The 21442-nt window shown below is 37.2% G+C and overlaps 2 protein-coding genes, 1 long non-coding RNA gene and 1 pseudogene across 3 annotated transcripts; all 4 read right to left on the bottom strand.

The window, feature by feature from the left end:
* Positions 1-83: 83 nt before the first annotated feature.
* On the bottom strand, positions 84-2333 carry LOC131771436 (bis(5'-adenosyl)-triphosphatase enpp4). Its single transcript, XM_059087233.2, has one exon. It carries the CDS (start codon positions 2255-2257, stop codon positions 842-844), a length of 1416 nt encoding a protein of 471 aa, XP_058943216.1. The 5' UTR covers positions 2258-2333; the 3' UTR covers positions 84-841.
* Positions 2334-3836: 1503 nt separating this feature from the next.
* On the bottom strand, positions 3837-4804 carry LOC131771495 (uncharacterized; annotated as a pseudogene).
* A 990-nt stretch (positions 4805-5794) lies between these two features.
* On the bottom strand, positions 5795-16443 carry LOC131771496 (tolloid-like protein 2). Its single transcript, XM_059087300.2, has 7 exons — positions 16065-16443; positions 14991-15185; positions 14356-14558; positions 11429-11614; positions 10391-10409; positions 9830-9933; positions 5795-8859 (listed from the first exon to the last, which is right to left on the bottom strand). The coding sequence occupies exons 1-7, from the start codon at positions 16334-16336 to the stop codon at positions 8795-8797; spliced, it is 1044 nt and encodes a 347-aa protein (XP_058943283.2). The 5' UTR covers positions 16337-16443; the 3' UTR covers positions 5795-8794.
* Positions 16444-18084: 1641 nt separating this feature from the next.
* On the bottom strand, positions 18085-19946 carry LOC136277538 (uncharacterized). The gene is made up of 2 exons (XR_010715938.1): positions 19786-19946; positions 18085-18248 (listed from the first exon to the last, which is right to left on the bottom strand). It is a non-coding gene; the product is annotated as an uncharacterized lncRNA (long non-coding RNA).
* Between the last annotated feature and the right edge of the window lie 1496 nt (positions 19947-21442).

The following is a 21442-nucleotide window of genomic DNA, read 5'->3' as shown; positions in this document are numbered from 1 at the left end:
CTGAAGTCCAACTACCCTGCAAAAAGCGATGCCGAAAGCATCATTTGTCATGTGATGGCGCAATTAAGTTTATGTCACACTGATAGTGTTCTGTGCACTTTAATAACAAAAAAGCGAGTCCTGGAAACTGTTCGTATAGCGGACTCAAACTTGTGTATCTACGAAATTATTATCGTTTCATTTCTTGCAATAAAATCCTTAATAAATAAAAGAGTGCCCTTTTCCTAAAGATATTGTGAAATTGCAAAATCAAACCAATTAGAACGGATAACCAGATCAGAAGAACCAATGACAAATAAGATTAATTACGCTACACTGGCCTCAAGAACATTTACACACAAGTGAGCGATTCGGGATTGGTTTTGAAAAGTTTAGTTTAGAACAGCTTGACTTCTGATTGGCTGCGTGTGAGGCTTTAGTGTTGGTCATGTCCGATGTGCAGTGTATATCACTGGCTGAGTGGGTTACTTAATCTACACAGCCATATAGGTGATGTTTAATGCCAACCAATGAAAACCATTTAGTACAAAAGACCTGGTTTAAATCGTGATTGCTGTTTCTAAGGTTACAATAAAAAAGGCTGAGAGACTTAAAACAGGATTGAAAACAGAATTACTGATAGCGTCCCTCTGTTTAAAAAAGCCTTCTAAACTTTAAAACCAATAAAAACTTGAGGTAGTGACACCTTTAACACTAAAAGCAGCTGACAATACTGGCCAACGTGCAAACTTAATAGAAAATTACTAAACCCTGAGGAAGACTGATCACGAGCAAATTGATGTGTTTTGGCTCGGTTTCAGTTGCCCTTCTCGTCACTTTCAAGAAATTAAACTTAATTGTTTCAATTGTTAATAAATGCGAAGGCCATAAGAAGTGTTAGCAACACAAGCCTCAAGCAGAGGTGATGCAGCACTTTTCCGGCGGTGGTTTGTCCCTCTCTAAGAACGTCTTTGACATTTTCAATTGAGCCGTTGTTTGGACGTGGGTTTATTCCAAGAAGTTTGCTCATCAGGGGGTACAGATCCACGGTGTTGAAAGGGTTCACCACTACACCTTCCCTGAAAGCCGGACCGCGGGCGTAAAATATTGAGTAGCTTTTTGATTGGTCAGGTGGCCAGCCATGTGACCCTAGGTCTTTTTTCAAAGTGTCGTTTCGAGAACGTGTTACCACCCAACCAACTTCAGTTTCGATAAGGATCGGAGGAATTCGACGATTATTCTTCCAGTGATACTCATCGGGTATTTCCTCTTTTTTGTAAACTCCACGGACATGAGGTATTGAATTTCTTGTAAGGTTTTGGTAGATGATGTCTGTCATTCCTAGCTTAGGCCAGATGTGGGCTGGTACAGACCCCGTATGTAGCACTGTGTAACTCGAGGGATCGATGTAATCATCTAAGTACACTCGACGACTCGTGGAAGTGTTATCTATTCCGTGATCGCTAATGACTATCAAGTTCACCTTTTGCAGAAAATCGCTTTCATTTAAACGCTTGAGTAAGTATCCAACGGCATTGACATCAACATTTTCCACCATCTGCCTGTACTCCTCTGAGGAAACCCCGTGTGAGTGACCTACCAGGTCGGGCTGTTCAAAATAGAGAGCGATGAAATGCGGTGGTTTGTCCAAACTAAGCCACTCTACCGCCTTATCTACCCGTGCCGACCACGGACCTCTCACGTCGAACACACAGTGGATGTATGGCGCACCTGAGCCAGGTGGAAGAGTTCTATTTCTGTACTTTGGAAGGTCCTTAGAATCAATTGCACCACAATCTATGCCGAAGCAGGTTTCCTTTTCGTAGTATGTGGGTTTGACTGAGTAACTGGTTGTTGCAGGCCAAAAGTACGATGCACTACGTCCCCCTTGTTTTTGCAGACTAAGCCATATTGGCTCTGATGCATTGTAAAACTTGGGATCAAAGTTTGAACAGTCGTAAGCGAAAATAAACTCTTCTTCGTACACAGGATCCCAAAATCTGTTATCCACAATACCGTGACTTTCCGAGTACAGACCAGTGAGAACAGTATGATGATTGGGCCATGTAGAGGTCGGCATAACATTTTTTATGTATTCGGCGTTGACTCCAGTTTGTGCGATGAAGTTTAGATTAGTAGTCTTGGATCGTTGACTCTTCAGTGCTCGCCAATCCATTCCATCCAGTGATACTATTATCAGCGGAGGCTGATTATCCTTGACCTCTGCCACAGCATCGGTGAAAAAAAACGAGAGCCGAAGAATAAACAGTATCAACATCTCCACGTCTTACTTAATACGTGAGTACAAAACGCATCTCTAGAGTCGTGCTCAGTCTAGCATGTAATATGCAAAAAATTTTGGATATTGATAACCGAAAAAACGTCTAACAAGATATATTTGATTTCGAAACAAAGAAGAATAATCAAAATTGCAAGTAATAGTCTCAAAAAGTGACAGCAAAACTTTACACTGTGATCAAGCTGTTTTGAAATAAGCAATTCCATGGAGGATTGAATTCGGCGCAAATCGGTTATTCTTGATACCTTTTTGCACGTAAGAGACTGCGTCTCATTCTCAGTGTAATTAACTCTGCATGTTCGATGCATAATTGTGTAATGAACATGCGTGTTTTACAGTGCTCTACCAATTAGGCGGCCACGTCTACTTCAGTTTGATTACACCATCTTGTGCTGGAAATACCAAATTATGTGGACAGTTGAAAGTGAATAGTTTACGTGTATTGTTTCAAAAACTTACTTATTAGATAGACATAGAAGAGATGGTAAGTTTTGAGCTCGGTGAAGAATTAAGAAAGATCAGACATTGTTTGATGCTACACTGGTTTGCAGATTTAATGAATGTAACCGAAGAAGTTATAATTCATAGACCCAACGTTTCGACACTCCTGTCTAGTGCCTTCATCAGGGGTGATCTAAAGGCTGCAACAAGAGGTCGTTTTATATGATCACTAATTAGCGGCCTTTTTTTTCTGACGAGGTGTAAATAAGCGTCAGGAAGCAGACCGCCATCGTCACGATTTAAAGGAGCGTGGGCGGAGTTAATGTGCTAAGCCTCCAAACAAAGGCGCTGGTGGTAACGCCTTGAAAACAAAGGGAGGTGTAATTTTAGAATTATCCCACCCAATTGTATGGTTGGTTAGGCAAGTATGCTCCGATAAAGCTGAATTTTCCTTTTTGCAAAGAAAAACTGCTTTTTGGTGCTCTTTCTACCGTGTACCAAACTGGCGTTTGGTCTGTCCGATTTATTCGTTGTCACAGTCATTGCAAGGAATAGAATAAATGGCGTCGGTTCGTTGTTCTTTCGTGACAGGATCCTTAGGTATTTGTCGGTGTGGGTGGGTTTACGGTAGACACTTGTCTCTAAATTACCCTGAACCCCTCCGGACACGTTTAAATCAAGAAAGGGCAAATGTCTATCCTTTTCACGTTCAAGGGTGAATTGGATCGACGGCTCTACTGAATTCAAATGCGACAAGAGGCGCTCCGCTTCATTTCCGAAACGTTGGGTCTATGAATTGTAACTTCTTCGGTTGCATTCATTAAATCTTCAAACCAGTGTAGCATCAAACTATGTCTGATTGTCCACCTGGTTTCCGTGTGAACTTTAATATATTAAGAAAGATGTTTTTTTCGTCTTGTCACGAGTGTGGGACAAGAAAAAATTCTGAGTCCCCATAAGGAATCGAACTTCAGACATTCGGATTTGCGCTTCGATGCTCTACCACTGAGCCACAGAGACTCTTCGGTGAGCGAGGTCTATTACGAAGTTCATATGACACGCGTCCTGGATGACGCGTGTCATATGAACTTCGCAAATCCGAAGGTCTGAGGTTCGATTCCTTATGGGGACTCAGAATTTTTTCTTTGTCCCACGCTCGTGACAAGACGAAGAAACATCTTTCTTAACTTACTTATTCTAACTAATTATAATTTTAAAATTTTACCCAATCACTGAAAGTAATATAAACTCCTCATCTTCTCATATCCTTATTCAAAATATTCCATTGAGTTACCACCGAGAAATTAAACATATTTTTTAAAAATTACTTAATTCAAAAGAAATGCTGAACTTTCCTGACTCAAGCCTCGAATTGGGATGACCTTCTGATTGGCCTGATGGGTGGCTGTCTTAGGACAACTGTGACATTTTCCATTAAGCTATTATTTGGACGCGGGTTTATTCCAAGAAGTTTGCTCATTAGGGGGTACAGATCCACGGTGTTGAAAGGGCTAACCACTACACCTTCCCTGAAAGCGGGACCGCGGGCGTAAATATTGAGTAGCTTTTTGATTGGTCAGGTGGCCAGCCATGTGATCCAAACATTGCCGGAGGATCGCTTCGGGAACGAGTAACCACCCAACCAACTTCAGTCTCGATATAGATCGGTGGAACTCGTCGATAGTTCTTCCATCGATACTTGTCTGGTTTGTCGTCTCTTGGCTCTGATGCATTGTAAAACTTGGGATCAAAGTTTGAACAATCATAACCGAAAATGAACTGTTCTCCATAATCCGGATCCCAGAATACATTATCCACAATGCCGTGACTTTCCGGGTATAAACCAGTGAGGATGCTCTGATGATTGGGCCATGTAGAGGTGGTCGTAACATTTCTGATGTAGTCGGCTCTGACTCCAGTTTGAGCGATGAAGTTCAAATTGGTAGTTTTGGAAAGTTGACCCCTCAAAACTCGCCAATCCATTCCATCCAGTGATACTAGTATTAGTGGAGGTTGGTCATCCTTTACTTCTGCCGCCGCATGCGTTAGTTGGAACAAGACCCGGAGAAGAAACAAGAAGAACATGTTTACGGTTTATTTTATATTTTCCACACACTGACGGGTGATATAGCTGTATTCAGACTTGCACAGCATGTGCTCATATAGTTAAAAACTGGTTAAATACAGAAAGAATGTGAAAGTGCACAGGATATCTGATTGTTTTGTATGTCGAGTTAAACTGTTGAATTTTTAGATAGCATGCAATTTCCATTGTTAGCCAAAAATTATCAAGCGCCGAACTGTTATGGTTTAGCTTATCGAGGTAAAGCTCTTTTAGAGTTGGCACATTGCTGCACAAAACAGAGTTATATGGATAGAGAATTTCGTATTGCCTTATGTCTTACAAGGGATAAAGAGGATAGATTGTGTGCACATGCACCAACTAAAGGCAAAAGCCAATAACACACCATAACCCTAATGGGACAAGGGTGATCAATTTTGGAGACCAACTTAGATAGGTGCAAAAGTTGATTTCTATAATTCTTTGCAACTACTCAAACATAACAGTTTTTTCTCGATGTTTTGCACTGCATGGAGCGGGACGAAACGATTATTTCCAAGCATTTTTCTTTTTATTACAATAAGCATTAAGGAATCAGACGAATTTGGTATGTTTGAGGTGTTTAACCGTAGGGTGCACGGCACTTTTCAATCATAACACAGTAAAATAAAGGCCTTGTCTGCCTGACTTAAAAAAATATTGTACAAAAATGAAAACTGATATTAGTGAAGAATGTTTGCTCCGATCCTTTAGGGCAAATATCAATAACCCACGTCTTGGAAATTGCTGCAAAGTATTGGAATAAGTCAAAGGCTTCATAAAAATATTCAAGACAGGATGATCAAAATAAATTGGGCCCCTTCAAAACAAACCATGTACATCGATTAAGAACAGACATAGGCGGCAACAGACTGTACGTTGTTTTAAGGGATCCATACCGTTAACGAGGTGGAGGTTCACAGCCACTTCAGACGACGGCTAATATCAAACCGACCTTGAGAACAAAAGGCGCGTAGCGTTCAGTAAACGTTTATTTACCATTATCTTCTTAAGTTAAGTATTATATGAAAAAAATCAACTGAAGTCCCAGTAAAGAAGAAATAGGCAGTTGTGAGACTGGGCGTTTTATAATTTATAATTTATAATTTTATAATTTACAAATATGGTGCTTTATGAAAATTACAAAGTACCAAAACTTACTGAGGTGGTCTGGTCACGCAATCTCTTAGAGCTAAATCACGCTTGGTCACTCCACCTTGCCAATTCTGTAACCTATCCTACTAATAGAAAATGAACGTTTCTATCAACCAGTCATATTTCCCATAATACCACTGCATGACAGCATTGTAAAAGCTAGCGTGACGAAACGTGACTAAATTCTTATATTAGCGTGACTTCGCCGCCTTGAACTATTTAGAACCGAAAGTGACAATGACCAGGCGAGCTGTAAGAAGTTTGTTTCAAAATTTCTTTAGAGATGTTTACTTGCTGACCCTTTGATATGATCAAACAACACAGATCATTTCAACATAGACTAGCAAAAAATATTTGAAGAATTATACAGCAGGATAAGCTGCCTTGCCTTCACGCATCGTATAAATGCATCTATGCCTCTCTCCAACCAGAAATCTTGATGAGTATTGACCTGTTAGAAATTGGGCTGCAAAGTGATGGTGGGTATCTTGATGTGGGGTTGCATTCCATCCTAGGGGAAATGTCAAGCTTTTGGGGAATTTAAAGCTTCAGAAACTACATGTAGGAAAGAGCTTTGATAGAGGGAGCCACTAAAAAGTCTTAAAACTTAGAACAAAAAGTTTGTATGGCAGTCAAAGCATGGCAGAGCTTCTCTAACAAGCTTATTAACAATAGAGAAGCTCTTCATTCCTTCATCTCTCTGGTCATCATCACCTCTAACTAAAAAACGTTTAACAAGTTACAATTAATAAATAATAGCCCTATTCTCAATAAAATACAGCTAAAATACTAACACGATAATTCTGCATGTCATAATAATGCACTTTTAGCTTTCTATCCTAACATGCACCAATAACATTGACTGTGTCAGACAATGCTCCCCTGTAGTACACACTTCAATATATCTGAGTTGTTAAACGGTTCATAATGAGTCAATTAGAAAGTTCCCTAATCATTAAGACTCCTCTCAATTTTTAACCACACTATTACATGCTTTTAGTTTACATCATCCTTTCTATAATAAGCTCCCTCTCAAAGTAGGTGTGCATAACTGCAACACATACAATTGAGAACTAAATTTTGATTCCCTAATATCACATATATCACAAATGTAATCTGGAACTCTAATGTTTGACCCTTTCACTCCTAAGACCTCATTAGTAATTCTCTTTACTGTCTGCCATACAGTTCTGGTGATGTTTGTTTGGAGAATTTGGTATTGGATCAACTTATATTCCCTTAGTTTCTATTTTTCTTTATTATCATCTCTTGTCTGCTTGATATTGTATTAATATTGTAGGAGAAATTCTGTCTTGGTCACTCATGGGAGTTAAAACAGACCCTATACAGCACTAACCCATAAACTACATATAGTAATCATTATTTTACAAATGGTGACATTTAAACTTTACCATCTTTAATCTACAATATAAAACAGATAACTTTTATAGCATTTGTCAATCATGACAAGAATTAATCACTTAGCAGTGGGAACACTGACCCGTGCTTTGAAGCAGTGTACAGGAAAATATCTCTGGGTACCAAGGGGATGGAGAAGAGTATCCCTAAATACTTACCTTTAGAGAGATTCCCACCCCTAGTGCTACTTCCAAGATTTGATTTGCTATTCTCCCAGGAAGGTGCTACTCATTTTCTTGTAAATTAGTAAGGAGAATCTAATATTAGCTCAGCTAATCCCTGGTTTGGTGGTTGATGCTTTGACACTATAACAAGAGATTATAAGTTTATCATTACAGGAGGGGGAAGGGGGGAAGAGGGGAAGAGGGGGAGGGGGGAGGGGGGAGGGGGGGAGAAAGGAGGGAAGGGAGGAATGGGGTGAGGAAAGGGGGAAGGGGATCAGAGGATTACCTAATTTATTACAACCCATTTTGAAATCACTGGTGGTCCCTGTAATCTGATTGGCTCTAATTGGTGCGATTTATTCATGAATTGCACCATTTTTCCCAGCCAATGAGGAGGCTACACTAAAAACAAAACAACCAATCAGATTTCAAGGCTTGTTTAAAATAACCAATCAAATTGCAAGAAAATGAAAGACAAAGAAGCAAATTTTGCAACCTTGCAACCTTTGTTTCCAAAACTCATATTTTCCCCCTCCAAAATTGGATGAATTTAATTTCAAACTGCTAATTACCAGCTACACAGGGTAAAACAATTTAATCATTGGCTTTAACCTAAAGAAAAATGCCACTATTAAAAGACAAAGTAGATAGTTAAGTTTTAATGATCAAATAAATAACCTTCTGTGGCATTTTCCACCTCTACCATAAATCAAGAGTTTCTCTCCTTTTTGTTAATCCTTATTTTCCTAATTTTTTCAAATACAAATCCTACTGAGAACAAATTAATACACATGTAATGCCTCTCAAGCAATATCATTCTCAGAACACAACTTTGCTAAATAAAAAGTCATTTAGTTTTTCTTTTTAAGACCACCTTTGATCAAGAAGACCTACTCAAATATAAAAATATACAAATCCTTGGCACCTTTGAGTGAAATTCACCATACTTATAACATTCTGCTATCTCTAACAGCATAATATTTAATTAATAATAATATTTAAAAACCTGCTTTCACCCTTAAACTCCCAAGATCTGAATTTTAATTCTCCCCTCTACCTCCTACACATTTCCATGTATATCAGATAGAGGAATTTGGTGTTAGATCAAGATAACAATTTCTATCTGATAAGTTTGAGTATTCTTAACACCTGTTCCTGGAAAATGTGTAGATAGTATGGGGTGAAGTTTCATGCTAATCACTTTTGGGAGTTAATCAAAATAAATCAAAGAGTTAATCAAAATACCAAGGTGGCCATGGTCCAAATGACCACAGAGAAGAAATTTGCCAACAGCTTGCTTCCTAAAATCAAGAAAACACAAAACCCAGTTAAAGCCATACCAATGTTGCACAGTCCACCCTTTCCAACTCCCTGCAGAAGTACTCCTAAAAAAAATTCTTCTGCTTGTGCTACCCTAAGGGGCACAATATACATATAATCTTAACCATGGACCATTAGCCCTACACTGTAAGTAATAAAAACATTACAACTTGCTACATGTACATGACTGCCAAACTCAGGTCACAAAATTGGCAACTTCAGTCAACAAAATGTTTCCCTCTAGCCATGGTGAGCAAAACAGATGCAGCCTGGTGTGCGGACCCAAGAGATTCTTAGAAATGAATTATTGGTTTTATTTCTATATGGGAGGTATGGCGTCAGAGTGGAGAGAGGACTTACCAGTATTTGACATTCAACAAAAGAACTTATAGAATTTAAAAGACACCAACACTGCATCTTTATCATTAATTTCCTACTTGTAAAACAGTCTCTTTTTCACTAATTACATTTTGCCAAAAATATCTATATTAGGAACTAGAGGAATCATTCAAATTCCTGCCCCCTTGGGGTCAGAATTGTGTTTATATGACCCCTCCAAGTGCTGGATTTGATTGTCCCTTTTTTTTCTTTATATAAGGCAAAATTTGCAGCAGCAACTTTCTTATAGACCTTTCCCCCTATGCCATCTGCTAGCGAAAGTGAACTTATTACCTTTAAACACCTCTAAATTAAAAGAAGAAATGCATTTGTTATGCTGGAAAGACTTGACAGTATGAGTGCAAATTCCCAACCCCACCCATGGAAGGTTCAAATTTCCTACCCCTGAGTATGGAGGACAGTCACATGCCTGTGGGTTACCAGGAAGAGGGGGGGAAGGGGGTGTTACAGTTTTGAATTGATCAGCGCATTATTTTGATGAAAAATTTAGGGAAACTGTGGCAGCTATAGGAGTTTTTCAGTTGTCTGTTTAACTTCAAAGAGATGGCTAACCTGTAGAATTGAGTTGAGTTGTTGCAGGTTTAGTTGGTGTAGGTTTAGTTGTTGAAGGTTTAGTTGTTGAAGGTTTAGTTGTTGAATTTAGAAGGCCCAGGCATCTAAAAAAAAACAAAGAAAAAAGAAAAAGAATTATCAAAAAGTTACTGACTAAAATGACAAAAATATGAAGATTTTCCCAGTGGGTGGACATGAGAGTTAGTACCCACTTCATACACCACTCAACCAGTTGAGAAAAAGACACTTTGATCTATAACTTGTAGCCCTCATTGCTCTGCTAATGATGCCATACTGTGACATATATCACTTAAATTTAATTTAGTATTCATGACTCAAAATCTGATGCATAATCATTTTGACACTGTTTATTACAAGTAGATGGTGCCCCACTGATAGGTAGTACTTATTTTTTGCCTAATTGTTCAACGATGAATGACAGAATTCAGGAAATCAAATACTCTGAATCCGTGGAACAAATAAATGTTTAAAAAATAAAACAAACTTTCCTTTAAAAATTTTATTGGCTATGTAACTTCGTTAAAAAGAAAAATTTCTTACTCAGCTTGTGATCTTGTCTCTAATACAGCAAGGGAAAAAATTGAGAACAAACAAATTAATTCTCACAAACCTCTTAAAAATAACATAGCTTGACAATTCATGCATACTAAAACACGCAAACTGTTTTGAAAATATATTTAATTCAGACAAAAGACCTTACACTGAAAGTGTTAGAAACATTTAGTGAACCCATATAAATTAAGTAAACAAACTCTTTTATAAGGAAATATCTCTTTTAACAAAGAGCTGCAATAAAAATTCCATAAAAGATGAAGAGGGAAGACATGGAAACAGCCAAAATGAAACAGTTAACAGTGATTCGTCACCTACTTATGATAAAAACATGTACAGAGCTGACACTTGAAAATTACTGACAACCTTGGGAAGACTCAACTAACAGATGATATTTCACAATGCACTCTGCATTTAAAAATAAAAACAAAATTGAAAAATTAAATGTTACCATAAAAGACATCTAATTCATGAATCAATGTTTCAACAATTTATTTCTTCTTGGTGCTGGTCTTACCAAGGCAAACATGATCACAGTTATCCCACAGTACATGGAGGCACTGAGAGACTCCACAGTCAACAATGCTTGGCTTAGTGTATCTTTATTTAGAGTTCAGCCCTTTAATCCTTTTACACAATAACATCAGTATGCATATTCTCTGTACTGTTTTCTATTTATTTCCTACGGTGCTGACAAGGAGAATTTGTTTAACAATCAAGAGCTCCATTGGTTGGTGATAATTTTTTTTACTCTTGTGACCTTAATGTGTGACTCAGGGGTGATACTGTGAGGAGAAATTTGATGCTAGTCACTCTTAGGGGTTAAAGGATTAATCCCTACATTGTACAAGTAACTAACATCTGGTTTCTCATGATTACAGTATCTCCACTGAATCAAACACTTAAGTCCTGAGAAGAAAGGAAATGATCACTATTTAACACATTTCTTGATTGTTGAACATATTCTCCCAGTCAGTATTGTGTTGTGTATTTTATCATGTAAGGGTTTAAGCTAATAGAATATACCTGTTTTGAAAGTAGCGTAACCAATAACAACTCCACTCTCATCAGATATGAAATTTGTCGAATCATCTGACTTAAACGTGATGCGCACACTCTTCAAATGCTCTGATGTATAAATTTCTGGAACCTTAGGGGTATGAGAGCAAAGTCTTCTCACAATATTTATGGGTTGGTCTTTTGTGCTTGTACCTATAAAATAGAACATAGGACACAATTAATGAAAGAGTGCCATGCGCTTACATTTTGAAGTAAGAAAATGCTGATTAGGAGTCAAAGCTCTAGGCTTCACTTCAAGTTTATCGTTGAGGTTGTAGCTAGAGAACCAAGGGTGAGGGATGTCCACAGTAACCGGACATTTCGCACAAAAGACTTTTCACACAAGTCTTTTAGCACAAGTTTTTGACCATTCTCACAATTCTTAGTGGTCATTTCGCACAATAATTATAAGTGAGAAACATCAATGTAACAGGTATACTGATTGATACTGATAAGACATTTCACCTTCACAAGATCCAACAGTGAAAATGTAGACATTTATTTACATAATAACTTCTACGTTTTATAATGAAAATTAGGCATACTGGTAGTACCTTCAGCAAAAATAGTTCAACGTTAATAACTCAAAATTCAGAGAGTGATTCACATCGAATGTCGGCACGTGCAAGTGTTGTGATTTGACAACTTGAATGTGTCAGTGTAGGTAGTAACTAGTGATCTTGTAGAAAGACAAGCTCAATCTGTATCATTTTACAGATCATAAATTTTAATACATCTATTAAGTAGTAACCTTTCAAATTATTCTAATAATAATTACCTAAGCGATGGAGAGTTCAGTATCAATCGTTAAGCATCATAGCGACCGTGATGTAGACAAATGATTTCATGAAAGTTTCAAGAATTCAAAATAATTCAAAGATTATACACTAGCCGTCCGATAAGTAATCATATAAACTTAAGATCAAAACAAATAAAGAAATCTAGATGTACTATAGCTTAAATGAATGTAGGAAAGGGCTAAATTTCTACAAGTCTTGGCTGAGTAGCGAGTTAAAATATGCATGATTCGTCGGGTAACATGGCCACGAACTTGAATTTTATATATTTACACAGAAATTTTGTAAATAGGTCTTTTCTCCTTTTAAATAAAAAGTGAAACAGTTTGCAGGTTTTTACTTTGACTTCAGAGGAGGGAGGATTGGTGACAATTACTTTCGAAATCAACATGGCGTCCTTAGCGTTGGGTCATCATGTTCATATGTTTGTAGTGGATGATGTACTGTCAAAACTAAAAGGTTTTTCGTTTACAAAGGAAAAGTAAAAGAAGTAATCGTTTGAATAGGGAGTTCTTTACATTTTCATAGAGAGAAAGATTTGTTCCTTTCTTCAAGTAAGAATAGTGATCGTGTTCACAAGCGTTTCAATCTAGTTGAAGTTATTGTGTAAATAAATGTTTATGTTCTCACCATAGGATCTTATTGAAAGTGACATGTGAAGGTGAAATGTCTTATCAGTATCAATTAGTATACCTTTTATATTGATGTTTCTCACTTATAATTATTGTGCGAAATGACCACTAAGAATTGTGCAAACGGTCCAAAACTTGTGCTAAAAGACTTGTGCGAAAAGTCTTTTGTGCAAAATGTCCTGTACTCATGTCCACAGGCTTCTGCCCATAAAACAGGGTACCCAGTTCTTGAAAGCTTTAATGAACAGAAAGGTTTAAGAGTCAACATGAAACAAAAGGTAAATTGTCAAAGGAGCAAAACAATAGCACAATCAAATGTATTATATAAAGAAAATGAATAACAAAAACATTTTTCTGCATATGTGCTCTTGGCAAACTTGAAGTGCAACAATAAACAAGATAAAGAAAGCCAAAAGAGAGATAAGGATGAGAGCAAAAAAGGGCTAAGAAGCACTAGGCTGAATAAATTTGTTTGGTTCCACCAAAAAAAAATAATAAAAGTTGTCTCAAAATTTGTCTCAACCTTCTATCAATTCAGGTCACATTGAAATACAGTAAGATATTTGCTAACAACACAGTCAATCACACAGATATACAAACTGAGCAAAGCATCAAAGCACCCCCATGTGGGAATCTTCAATCTCATTGCTGGATTTCTGCACAAAAATTATACATTTTGACCCCTTGACTGCCTGAAAGACTTCCATTTTAAAAACAAGATCAAACTTTCTTGATCAATGGTTTCCTTCCACTCATGGCTTACAAAAATTGACAAATTTGTCAGATTTCAATGCCTGACAAAAATTCATCCTGCTCTGAAGCAAGATGATGGTGCCTTTGAAGATAAGTATGGCTTGACAAAATTAGTTAGGAACCTAAAAATTACTTTCTGCACTTGTACCACAGAATTGGTGACAGATTTTTCACAAAACAGACCAAAAGTTTCCCAGCATGCTCAGGCCATAGGCAGCAGGGATGAACTAAAGCTTCACCTAAGAGACAAATGATGTCCTGCATACATTTTATTATAAGACTTTTCATAAAAGTTCAATGTAGCTATTGTTTCAATTTATTGAGCACATAAATTCTAGCCACTTCACAAATCTAGTTTATCTTTTTAAAACACACAAATGCCAAATTTGTCCAGAAAGCTATACAAAAACTTAACGGAAGGAACCGCCAGAGATTGCTCTTTCCAACCCCTCGACTACTACAATTAGTAACCAAGTTTGAGGTGGCTTTTTTTTATTTCCATTTATGCCCTGAGTGCAAAGCATGCAAGCCATACATTCAGAAAAACAAGGTTCTGTAACTTACGGTACAGACCAAAGAAACAAGGTTGTTAAGATATTTATCATATCTCTAGGTGCAAACAGAGGTTAATGATTTCAATTCAAAAAAATTTTTTAATTAAGCAGGCCATTGAAATATGGTATACTGAATTGACAAATTATAGTGCACTTACCAGTGATGCGTATCTCATCTTCAATATCTTTCCTATCTGGGTCACACAAAGCATATCCACCCAATTTAAAGCTTGTATAAAACAAGCGAATTGCCTTCCCTTGTGGAACTGAAATACTCCATTCACAATAAGCATTTTGAATGTAAGTCAACGGCCACTTGGGAGTAAACAATGTTCCACTTCCTTGACCCAAAAACTTTTTGCTACAAATCAAAACAGGTAGAAAAAACATTTTTAATTATGTAAAAAGGAGGATTATACAAACAGCAGTGTTTAACAAGTATTTCCAGCCTTAAGAAAAGCCATAACTGCACACATGTAAAATAACAATAATTTTTCAGTGTGTTTGATATTGTCAATCAGCTACTGACACTCATTTACCTTTAGCGCTAGTCTGTCAGGTTGACAAATTGATGGTAAAGTATTCAATCATTCATAAACTAAACTTTTCTTGTCAATAATGACCTATTGGCTTTATATAATGAACAAAATAATATGTAGGTACTTGTATATAAAATATCTCTCCCTGTGTTCAACTCAATATCTCACTTATTTGATGTGCTCACTTGTGAGATATCATGCCCTCCCATGAAACAAATTACAATGTGAAATAAAATTATATCTTATTTACAGACCTGCAGTTTGAGGTGGGATCCAGTTCTGTGGTATTATCCATAGATGTATAGTATGCTTCAAACTCTTCACCCGGAACTGACCCATAAGGTCTAAAAACAACAGTAATGCATTGGTCCAAGGAATAGATTTTCTCAGGTATGACCAACTCTGAGCAAGAGCAAAACTTTCCAAGAGATAAGGACTCTCCACTGCATCTAAAAAGACAAAGTGCAAAATGTTTCATGCATATTTCACTTAGGTGCAAAGATTGTTTTGGAGAAATTCCGTGAAACTTGGCATAAATTATTAACACAACATGTTCAACCTCTTTTAAGATATCAGCCTCTGTGCTGTGTAACAAATATATTCAATTCAAGGGATGTGCGAAATAAAAGATTATATAAAGTTTGATGCAACATACAATTCTCCTTGAGTTTCTTAACCCTTTAACTCCCATGAGTGACCAAGACAGAATTTCTCCTTAAAATATCAAGCAGACAAGTAATGAGAATAAAGGAAAATATCAATTGGGAGATTATAAGTTGATTCAATACCAGATTTTCCAAACTAACATCATAAGAACCGTATGGCAGATAATGAGGAGAATTACTACGGAGTTCTTGGGAGTTAAAAGGTTAAGGAAATGCAATACAAGGATCTAGTCCTTACATGTAAATCAGAAATCACTAGAGCTTTCTAAAAGCACTAGGCGGCAAACTTCTAATCCATAATAGGAACAAAACTAATGTCAGAGAGAAAGATGTGACTTTAACATCTGATTTTATATTGAACTTAACAAGAAAACGAACTATTTGCACATCCAGCCACATTCAACGACGGAAATACGAAGTGAGAATCACGCATGGAATTGAAGGCCAAAGTATAATTTCTGGATCAGGGAAAAGTTCAAGAAAGTCCGCATTAAAAGAGAATATATAGGACTTACCCGATGCTTGCGTGCTTTTAAGTTAGGTTTATACAATATTGGCGTAAAAACAAGAAATTTTTTCGCATTCGATTTAAAAACGATTGCAAGACTTGTTCGATCACGCCATTTAACGCTCTTTCGAAAAGAAATAAAACATAGCACCTACCCCACTCTTATTTCTAAAGAACCGTTTTCACAGTTCGGCATCCTTCCCATTACTTTCAGTTTCTTAATTTCGAGAACAGCTCTTAAGCCGACTGGAACTCGTATATTGAAGGCACAAGTAAGGTTGTTGTCATCAGTGAAGCCTGAATGGTGAACAGTACCATTCGGGGCATTGTACTCAGACGGCGGACATCTGGCGAAAGAAGCACGAAGTAAACTTAAACCGAACATAAGCGAGGGAAGAAAAAAAATTGCGTCCATTGCTGTGTTCATCTCGAGGAAGTTAAGAATCGTAACGACGAAGCGAATAGCGTCACCATCAAATATATTCCTTGCTTGCTGAGACGGATGCGGAACGGAGTGGGGGTGGGGCAATTCATATGCGCATGCGCTTAAAATTTGTTTGGCGCTTTCGACATTTGAATAAAGGGGTAAGTTTCTAAAGAAACTGTGGTGCTGCGTCGGTGGGAGAGTATAGCAGGTAATTTAGTGTTAACAACTGGGTTTAAAACGTAAATTAGCCACCGTGAAGGGTAAAAAAGCTGACGTTTCGAGCGTAGGCCCTTCGTCAGAGCGATTAGAGGAATTGTGGGTTGTGTGACGTCACCATATTCCCACCAATGGCGTTTTCAACCCAGTTGTTAACACTAAATTACCTGCTTTCGACATTTTGTTGACACGGTCAGCATTAGATTCCATCCACCAAAACCACCTCGGTCGAGAGGGACTGAGACGGAATATTTAATGACTTGCAAAACATAACCGAAGATTCTCGGAAATCCGCAAGTGATGTAGCCGAACATCCGAAGCTGTAAATCCCATGATTCTTGAGGAACAAACAGAAACAGCATAGCGAGAATTTTAAGTCGCGAACCATTGCTTAATGGTAGACATGCAGATAATTTAGGATACGTATATTCTGTTGATGAGGCGCATAAACTTATTGCGGAATTTGAAACAGGATTGACGACGAAGTTTTCTTTCTTTAAAGCTGTCAAAGGTTTCGGGAACACCGGTGTATATATATATACATATATATTGATATAGCTCTTTGGCATTACAAAGCTTTGCTATCGCTATTGTGCATTCTCACTAGTTTATCTAGTTCAAGTCCTCTGGCATGGCTTGGATGATACCACAATTGTGGAATCATTCGGGTTAACTTAATGCTTACATCTCCTTCCTCGGACAGAAGTCACAAAATACTGGGGGAAGATGCATGAGATATTTAAGGAGCATAAATTCGTTTTTCACTGGTGTGCCTTTCCTAATTTTGGGAAGGAAAGTGTTCAATAGGCCATTTTACAGTTGTGTACTTAGTTGCCAAGCCTTTGATTTGGAGTGAGGCTGAAGGTGACCTTGTTGTGTTAGGGACCAGAATCTAGTTAGCATGATAACAAATTAATTTGCATTTCAAAAGCAGCAAGGTTTGTATCATAACAAGGTCACCCTTAGCCTCACTCCTGTTCAAGGGCTTGGCAACCAAGCATACAACTGTAAAATGGACTATTGCCAACACGGCATAGATAAAACAACTGGAGAGAAAAGGAAACGAAAAGATGCAGAAGAAGTACTGTGTATAATAATTTCTTTTTATCCTCAACCTTTGTGTTACTGTCAACTATGGCTTGCTAATTTGAAAGGTCAAATACATGAATGGGTCATATGACATCGATCTCAGAATACTTTTAGGACAAACGTGATAACACTTCAATCTTGGCTAAATTGAAGATGGTTTAGAAGTTAACAATTATAAGAACTTTTCACTAACATATGCTGCTGACAAAGGAGAAAATATATGCAATTCTGCATTTTTTGCTTTCTATCAAGCAATCATATGTTGGCTCCTTATCATGCTATGACACTTCCGTTTTGTCACATTCCAAAAAATAACTTGAGAAATACACTGTCACTCATCTTACACTGTTATATTTACCTATTACAGAAGGCCGAAAACAAAGATTTTGTTTTCAAGAAAATAAGATTTCTTTTCCAAGACACAAGGAAGTTTGACTGCAAAGCACAGATAAAAATGCAATACATTTTTTTTTTCAGAGAACAAGGTAGTTCTACTCATGTATAAACAGAACAAATCCAGTTTAATAAATCAGATATAAGGCATGACTCCTTTTCTTCCATCCCCACTCAAAACAAGCAAACACACCTATATAGGTTCCAGTCTGGTCTGCAAATGAAAAGGAGGAAGGTGATCACTACTAAATTAAGCATTAGGGTTCTTATTTATAACATATTGATTATTGTATACTGGTATCAAGAAATTAAGGTTGCAAGTAGCAGCCAGCTGAGTTATAGTTTGAGTTTTATCAAGTCCATTACTTTGTTAAATTTAGAGTAACCTTGTCTTGAGAGAAGGAAATTGAGGAGCTGTAATATACTTATCATCAATTAGGGACCACAAAGAAAAATTTATTTATAGAGACTTTTGAAGGAGAGGGGTAAGACTTGTGACAAGCTGGCAGACATATAGATAAACTTTACTGCTAAATGGGTTACAATACAAAGTGCTCAGTATTTGGATCAGCTATGGCTCAACTTAAACTTTGCTTTAGCTTCAAGTTTAATCCTTTGTGGTTTCCTTTCTCTGTGTTTATTTTTCAAGTTATATACACAGAAGAACACAAAAATGACAAGGAATGCTTTTGAATATTAAGAGGCTGGAATAAGCAAGAAACCAAAACTGAATTTTAAACAGTACAAAGTTAATTTGATCTTCCAATGTTATTTAATTTTAACCATTAATAGAATTTGCTATTTAGATTTATCCCCTCCATTTTTCTGGATATTGTGAGCAAAAACAAACAATTATCACAAAATGCATGGTATACAATGGTTTGATTCACCAATGTGGCAAAGGCCTTTCACTGTCTATCTATAAAAAGGGAAATAGTTTGTAAAATGTAAGACATTCTGCATCTTGAGTGTATACTTATTCATCCATGCAAAATTAAAGGTTACTTTAAATAAATGTGAAAGATTGATAGGATTATCAGACCCCTGATAACAATTACTGATGTGCTGATTTGTTGTACTTAAAGGTTATGATTTTAGCGGAAATAGTGGAAGAAATTTCTGGACCTGGAATTTTGTTGCAAATGTCTGTTTAAGTCAGTTTAAGTCAGTTATAAACTCTCCTGTTTCAAGATTACATGATTGCCACACCAGAACCTTTTGTATTCTATATTGTGCACCATGTTATGATTATGGTTTCAATAATAAAAGGTGCTGACTCAAGAACTTTGCAAAATATCTCTACATACAAAGAAATAGATTGTGGTTATGTACTCCAAATAGCAGGTCACACCAGTCTTCTGTAAGGAAGTAGCAGAAATTGCTATGGTGGTTTTGGTGGATGGAAAGAAACATCCACCAAAACCACTTTATTCTATGTGTTAAGAGTTATGATAATCATTATGAACGTTTGGTCGGTCAGCAATTGTGCACCATAAAAAATAATTAGCCAGAGCACTAACTGCTAATTAGTGGTATAAATCTTTTGTCTCCCTGAACATCTAACAGTGGCTATAGATAAAATTAAAAAAATATATTGTTGATGGTTTTGGTCAAAGTTTTGGTGGATGTTCCCTAATGACATCCACCAAAACTACGTAACATCTGGGCACCTTTTAAATACGTAAAATATCTGCATAAAATTGCGTAAAATGTTTTATGATACTACAATCGAACAATAAATTAATACTTACCATTTCTTGAGTAAAAAGTTTTGACGCAATTTCCCAAACAAATAATACACTTAGGTCATCGGGATAAGTCGGCATGTTGTCGTAGCTTCGTAATTTTAATTTAGTATAACAAGTCATGAGTTGTCCATCATTCCATCTCAGTCCCTCTCGACCAAGGTGGTTTTGGTGGATGCAACATGATCTCGAGACCGAAATCGAGATCATGTTGGGTGGATGGAATCTAATGCTGACCTGTTGACACAGCGGCAAAATGAGTGCGCATGCTTGAAAATTTACGCGCGAAAAGGAATGGGAATGACAATATTTCCATAGTAACACTATAGCGACGATATGGCGGCATTTTAAAAATTCATATTCTTTGTTTTTATTTGGCGGGGATAAGCCCTAGCCTTGACAGATAAGGTTCCCACTTTCAAGAAAGTTTCTTTCGAACCGGCTCTGCAACATATCTTTCCCAACAAAAAAAATATTCAGGGCACAGGTGTGAATTTTAGTATTGAAGTGGAGCGGTCGTAACATGGCGATGAACTTCGTAGCCCTCCGTATTGTTAGCACTTGTTTTCATCGTCTCCTCAGTATGGCAAACTACCCGGCCAAAAGGTTTGTTGTTTGGGAGAAAAAACACGCCAGAGCTCTTCTTGTAGAGGAAGCATAATTGCATTTAACACTAAAATAACTCGTGGCGGAGGTGGAACCAGGAAATGTTGTCTGAATGTCACTATCAGAAATTCGAAAAAGGAGCAACACCAGATCGTGCCCACTACTTTCACATTCTTCCCCTCTGAGTGATACACCTATTCCCATGAGACAGTACAAACTTGACAATGCTGGAAAAAGTGAGGCTTGTTATCAACCAGGGACACTGTGGTGAACAAGTTGTTGGAGCAATGCTGACAAAATATTTGCCTCAAGGACCACTTTACTTTAGGTAGTTATATTCAAAGGCTTTCATTTCCTGCTGGATAACCTGGGTTTACATACTTCACCCATTTACATAATAAACAATAAAGCATATGATCACCTTGTTTCCATGAGAAGATCAATAACTTAAACAAAAAAATTCATGCAAAATGTAGATGGGTGCCATGCAAAATTCAGCAGGAGTTCCAAGCAGATTTGACAGATGGTCAATGTGATTAACAAGCTATGACAGTTAAATGTATGCTGCAAAACTTACTGCTCTACCACAATTCAAAAGCTCAACAGAGAGAGTCAGGAAATTGGTGCACAGGCTGGTAAATCCAATTTCTCAACATTAATCACAGTAAGTACCTTACTTATGCCTGGACATAATCTAAGAAAGGTAACCAATCCACCATGTTGCTAATAATCATAGTTATGCTATGATTGCACTTGCAGGGTTAAACATCTCCATGACAACATCCATCAGGTAATAATATAACACTGATAAAGGTTCTGCATGTTCATTGTTGAAAAATACTTACAGAGTGGTCAAATACATTATTATTGCATTTTCTATATAATCTTGCAGAGCTGGTGGAAAAATTTCAGTCAGCCTTGTACAGGCACTATGAGAGTGCGGGTCAATCTCTATACAGATCTGATGATATGCAGGCACTTTGTGAGACTTGTGCACCACATCTCTTTTACATCCTCACATCATCATTACATCAGTACAATAGTGAGTGCAGATAGA

Source organism: Pocillopora verrucosa, chromosome 12, assembly GCF_036669915.1.
Source record: "Pocillopora verrucosa isolate sample1 chromosome 12, ASM3666991v2, whole genome shotgun sequence".
NCBI lineage: Eukaryota > Metazoa > Cnidaria > Anthozoa > Scleractinia > Pocilloporidae > Pocillopora > Pocillopora verrucosa.
The sequence above is the reverse complement of the archived record's forward strand: the minus strand, read 5'-3'. Positions and strand labels throughout refer to the sequence as shown.

Coding starts and splice junctions, on each gene's coding strand:
- LOC131771436 (XM_059087233.2), bottom strand. CDS start 2,257: ATGTTGATACTGTTTATTCTTCGGCTCTCGTTTTTTTTCACCGATGCT.
- LOC131771496 (XM_059087300.2), bottom strand. CDS start 16,336: ATGAACACAGCAATGGACGCAATTTTTTTTCTTCCCTCGCTTATGTTC. Junction 15,186..16,064: donor TCTTTAGAAATAAGAGTGGG/GTAGGTGCTATG, acceptor TTGTCTTTTTAG/ATGCAGTGGAGAGTCCTTAT. Junction 11,615..14,355: donor AGATGAGATACGCATCACTG/GTAAGTGCACTA, acceptor TCTATTTTATAG/GTACAAGCACAAAAGACCAA.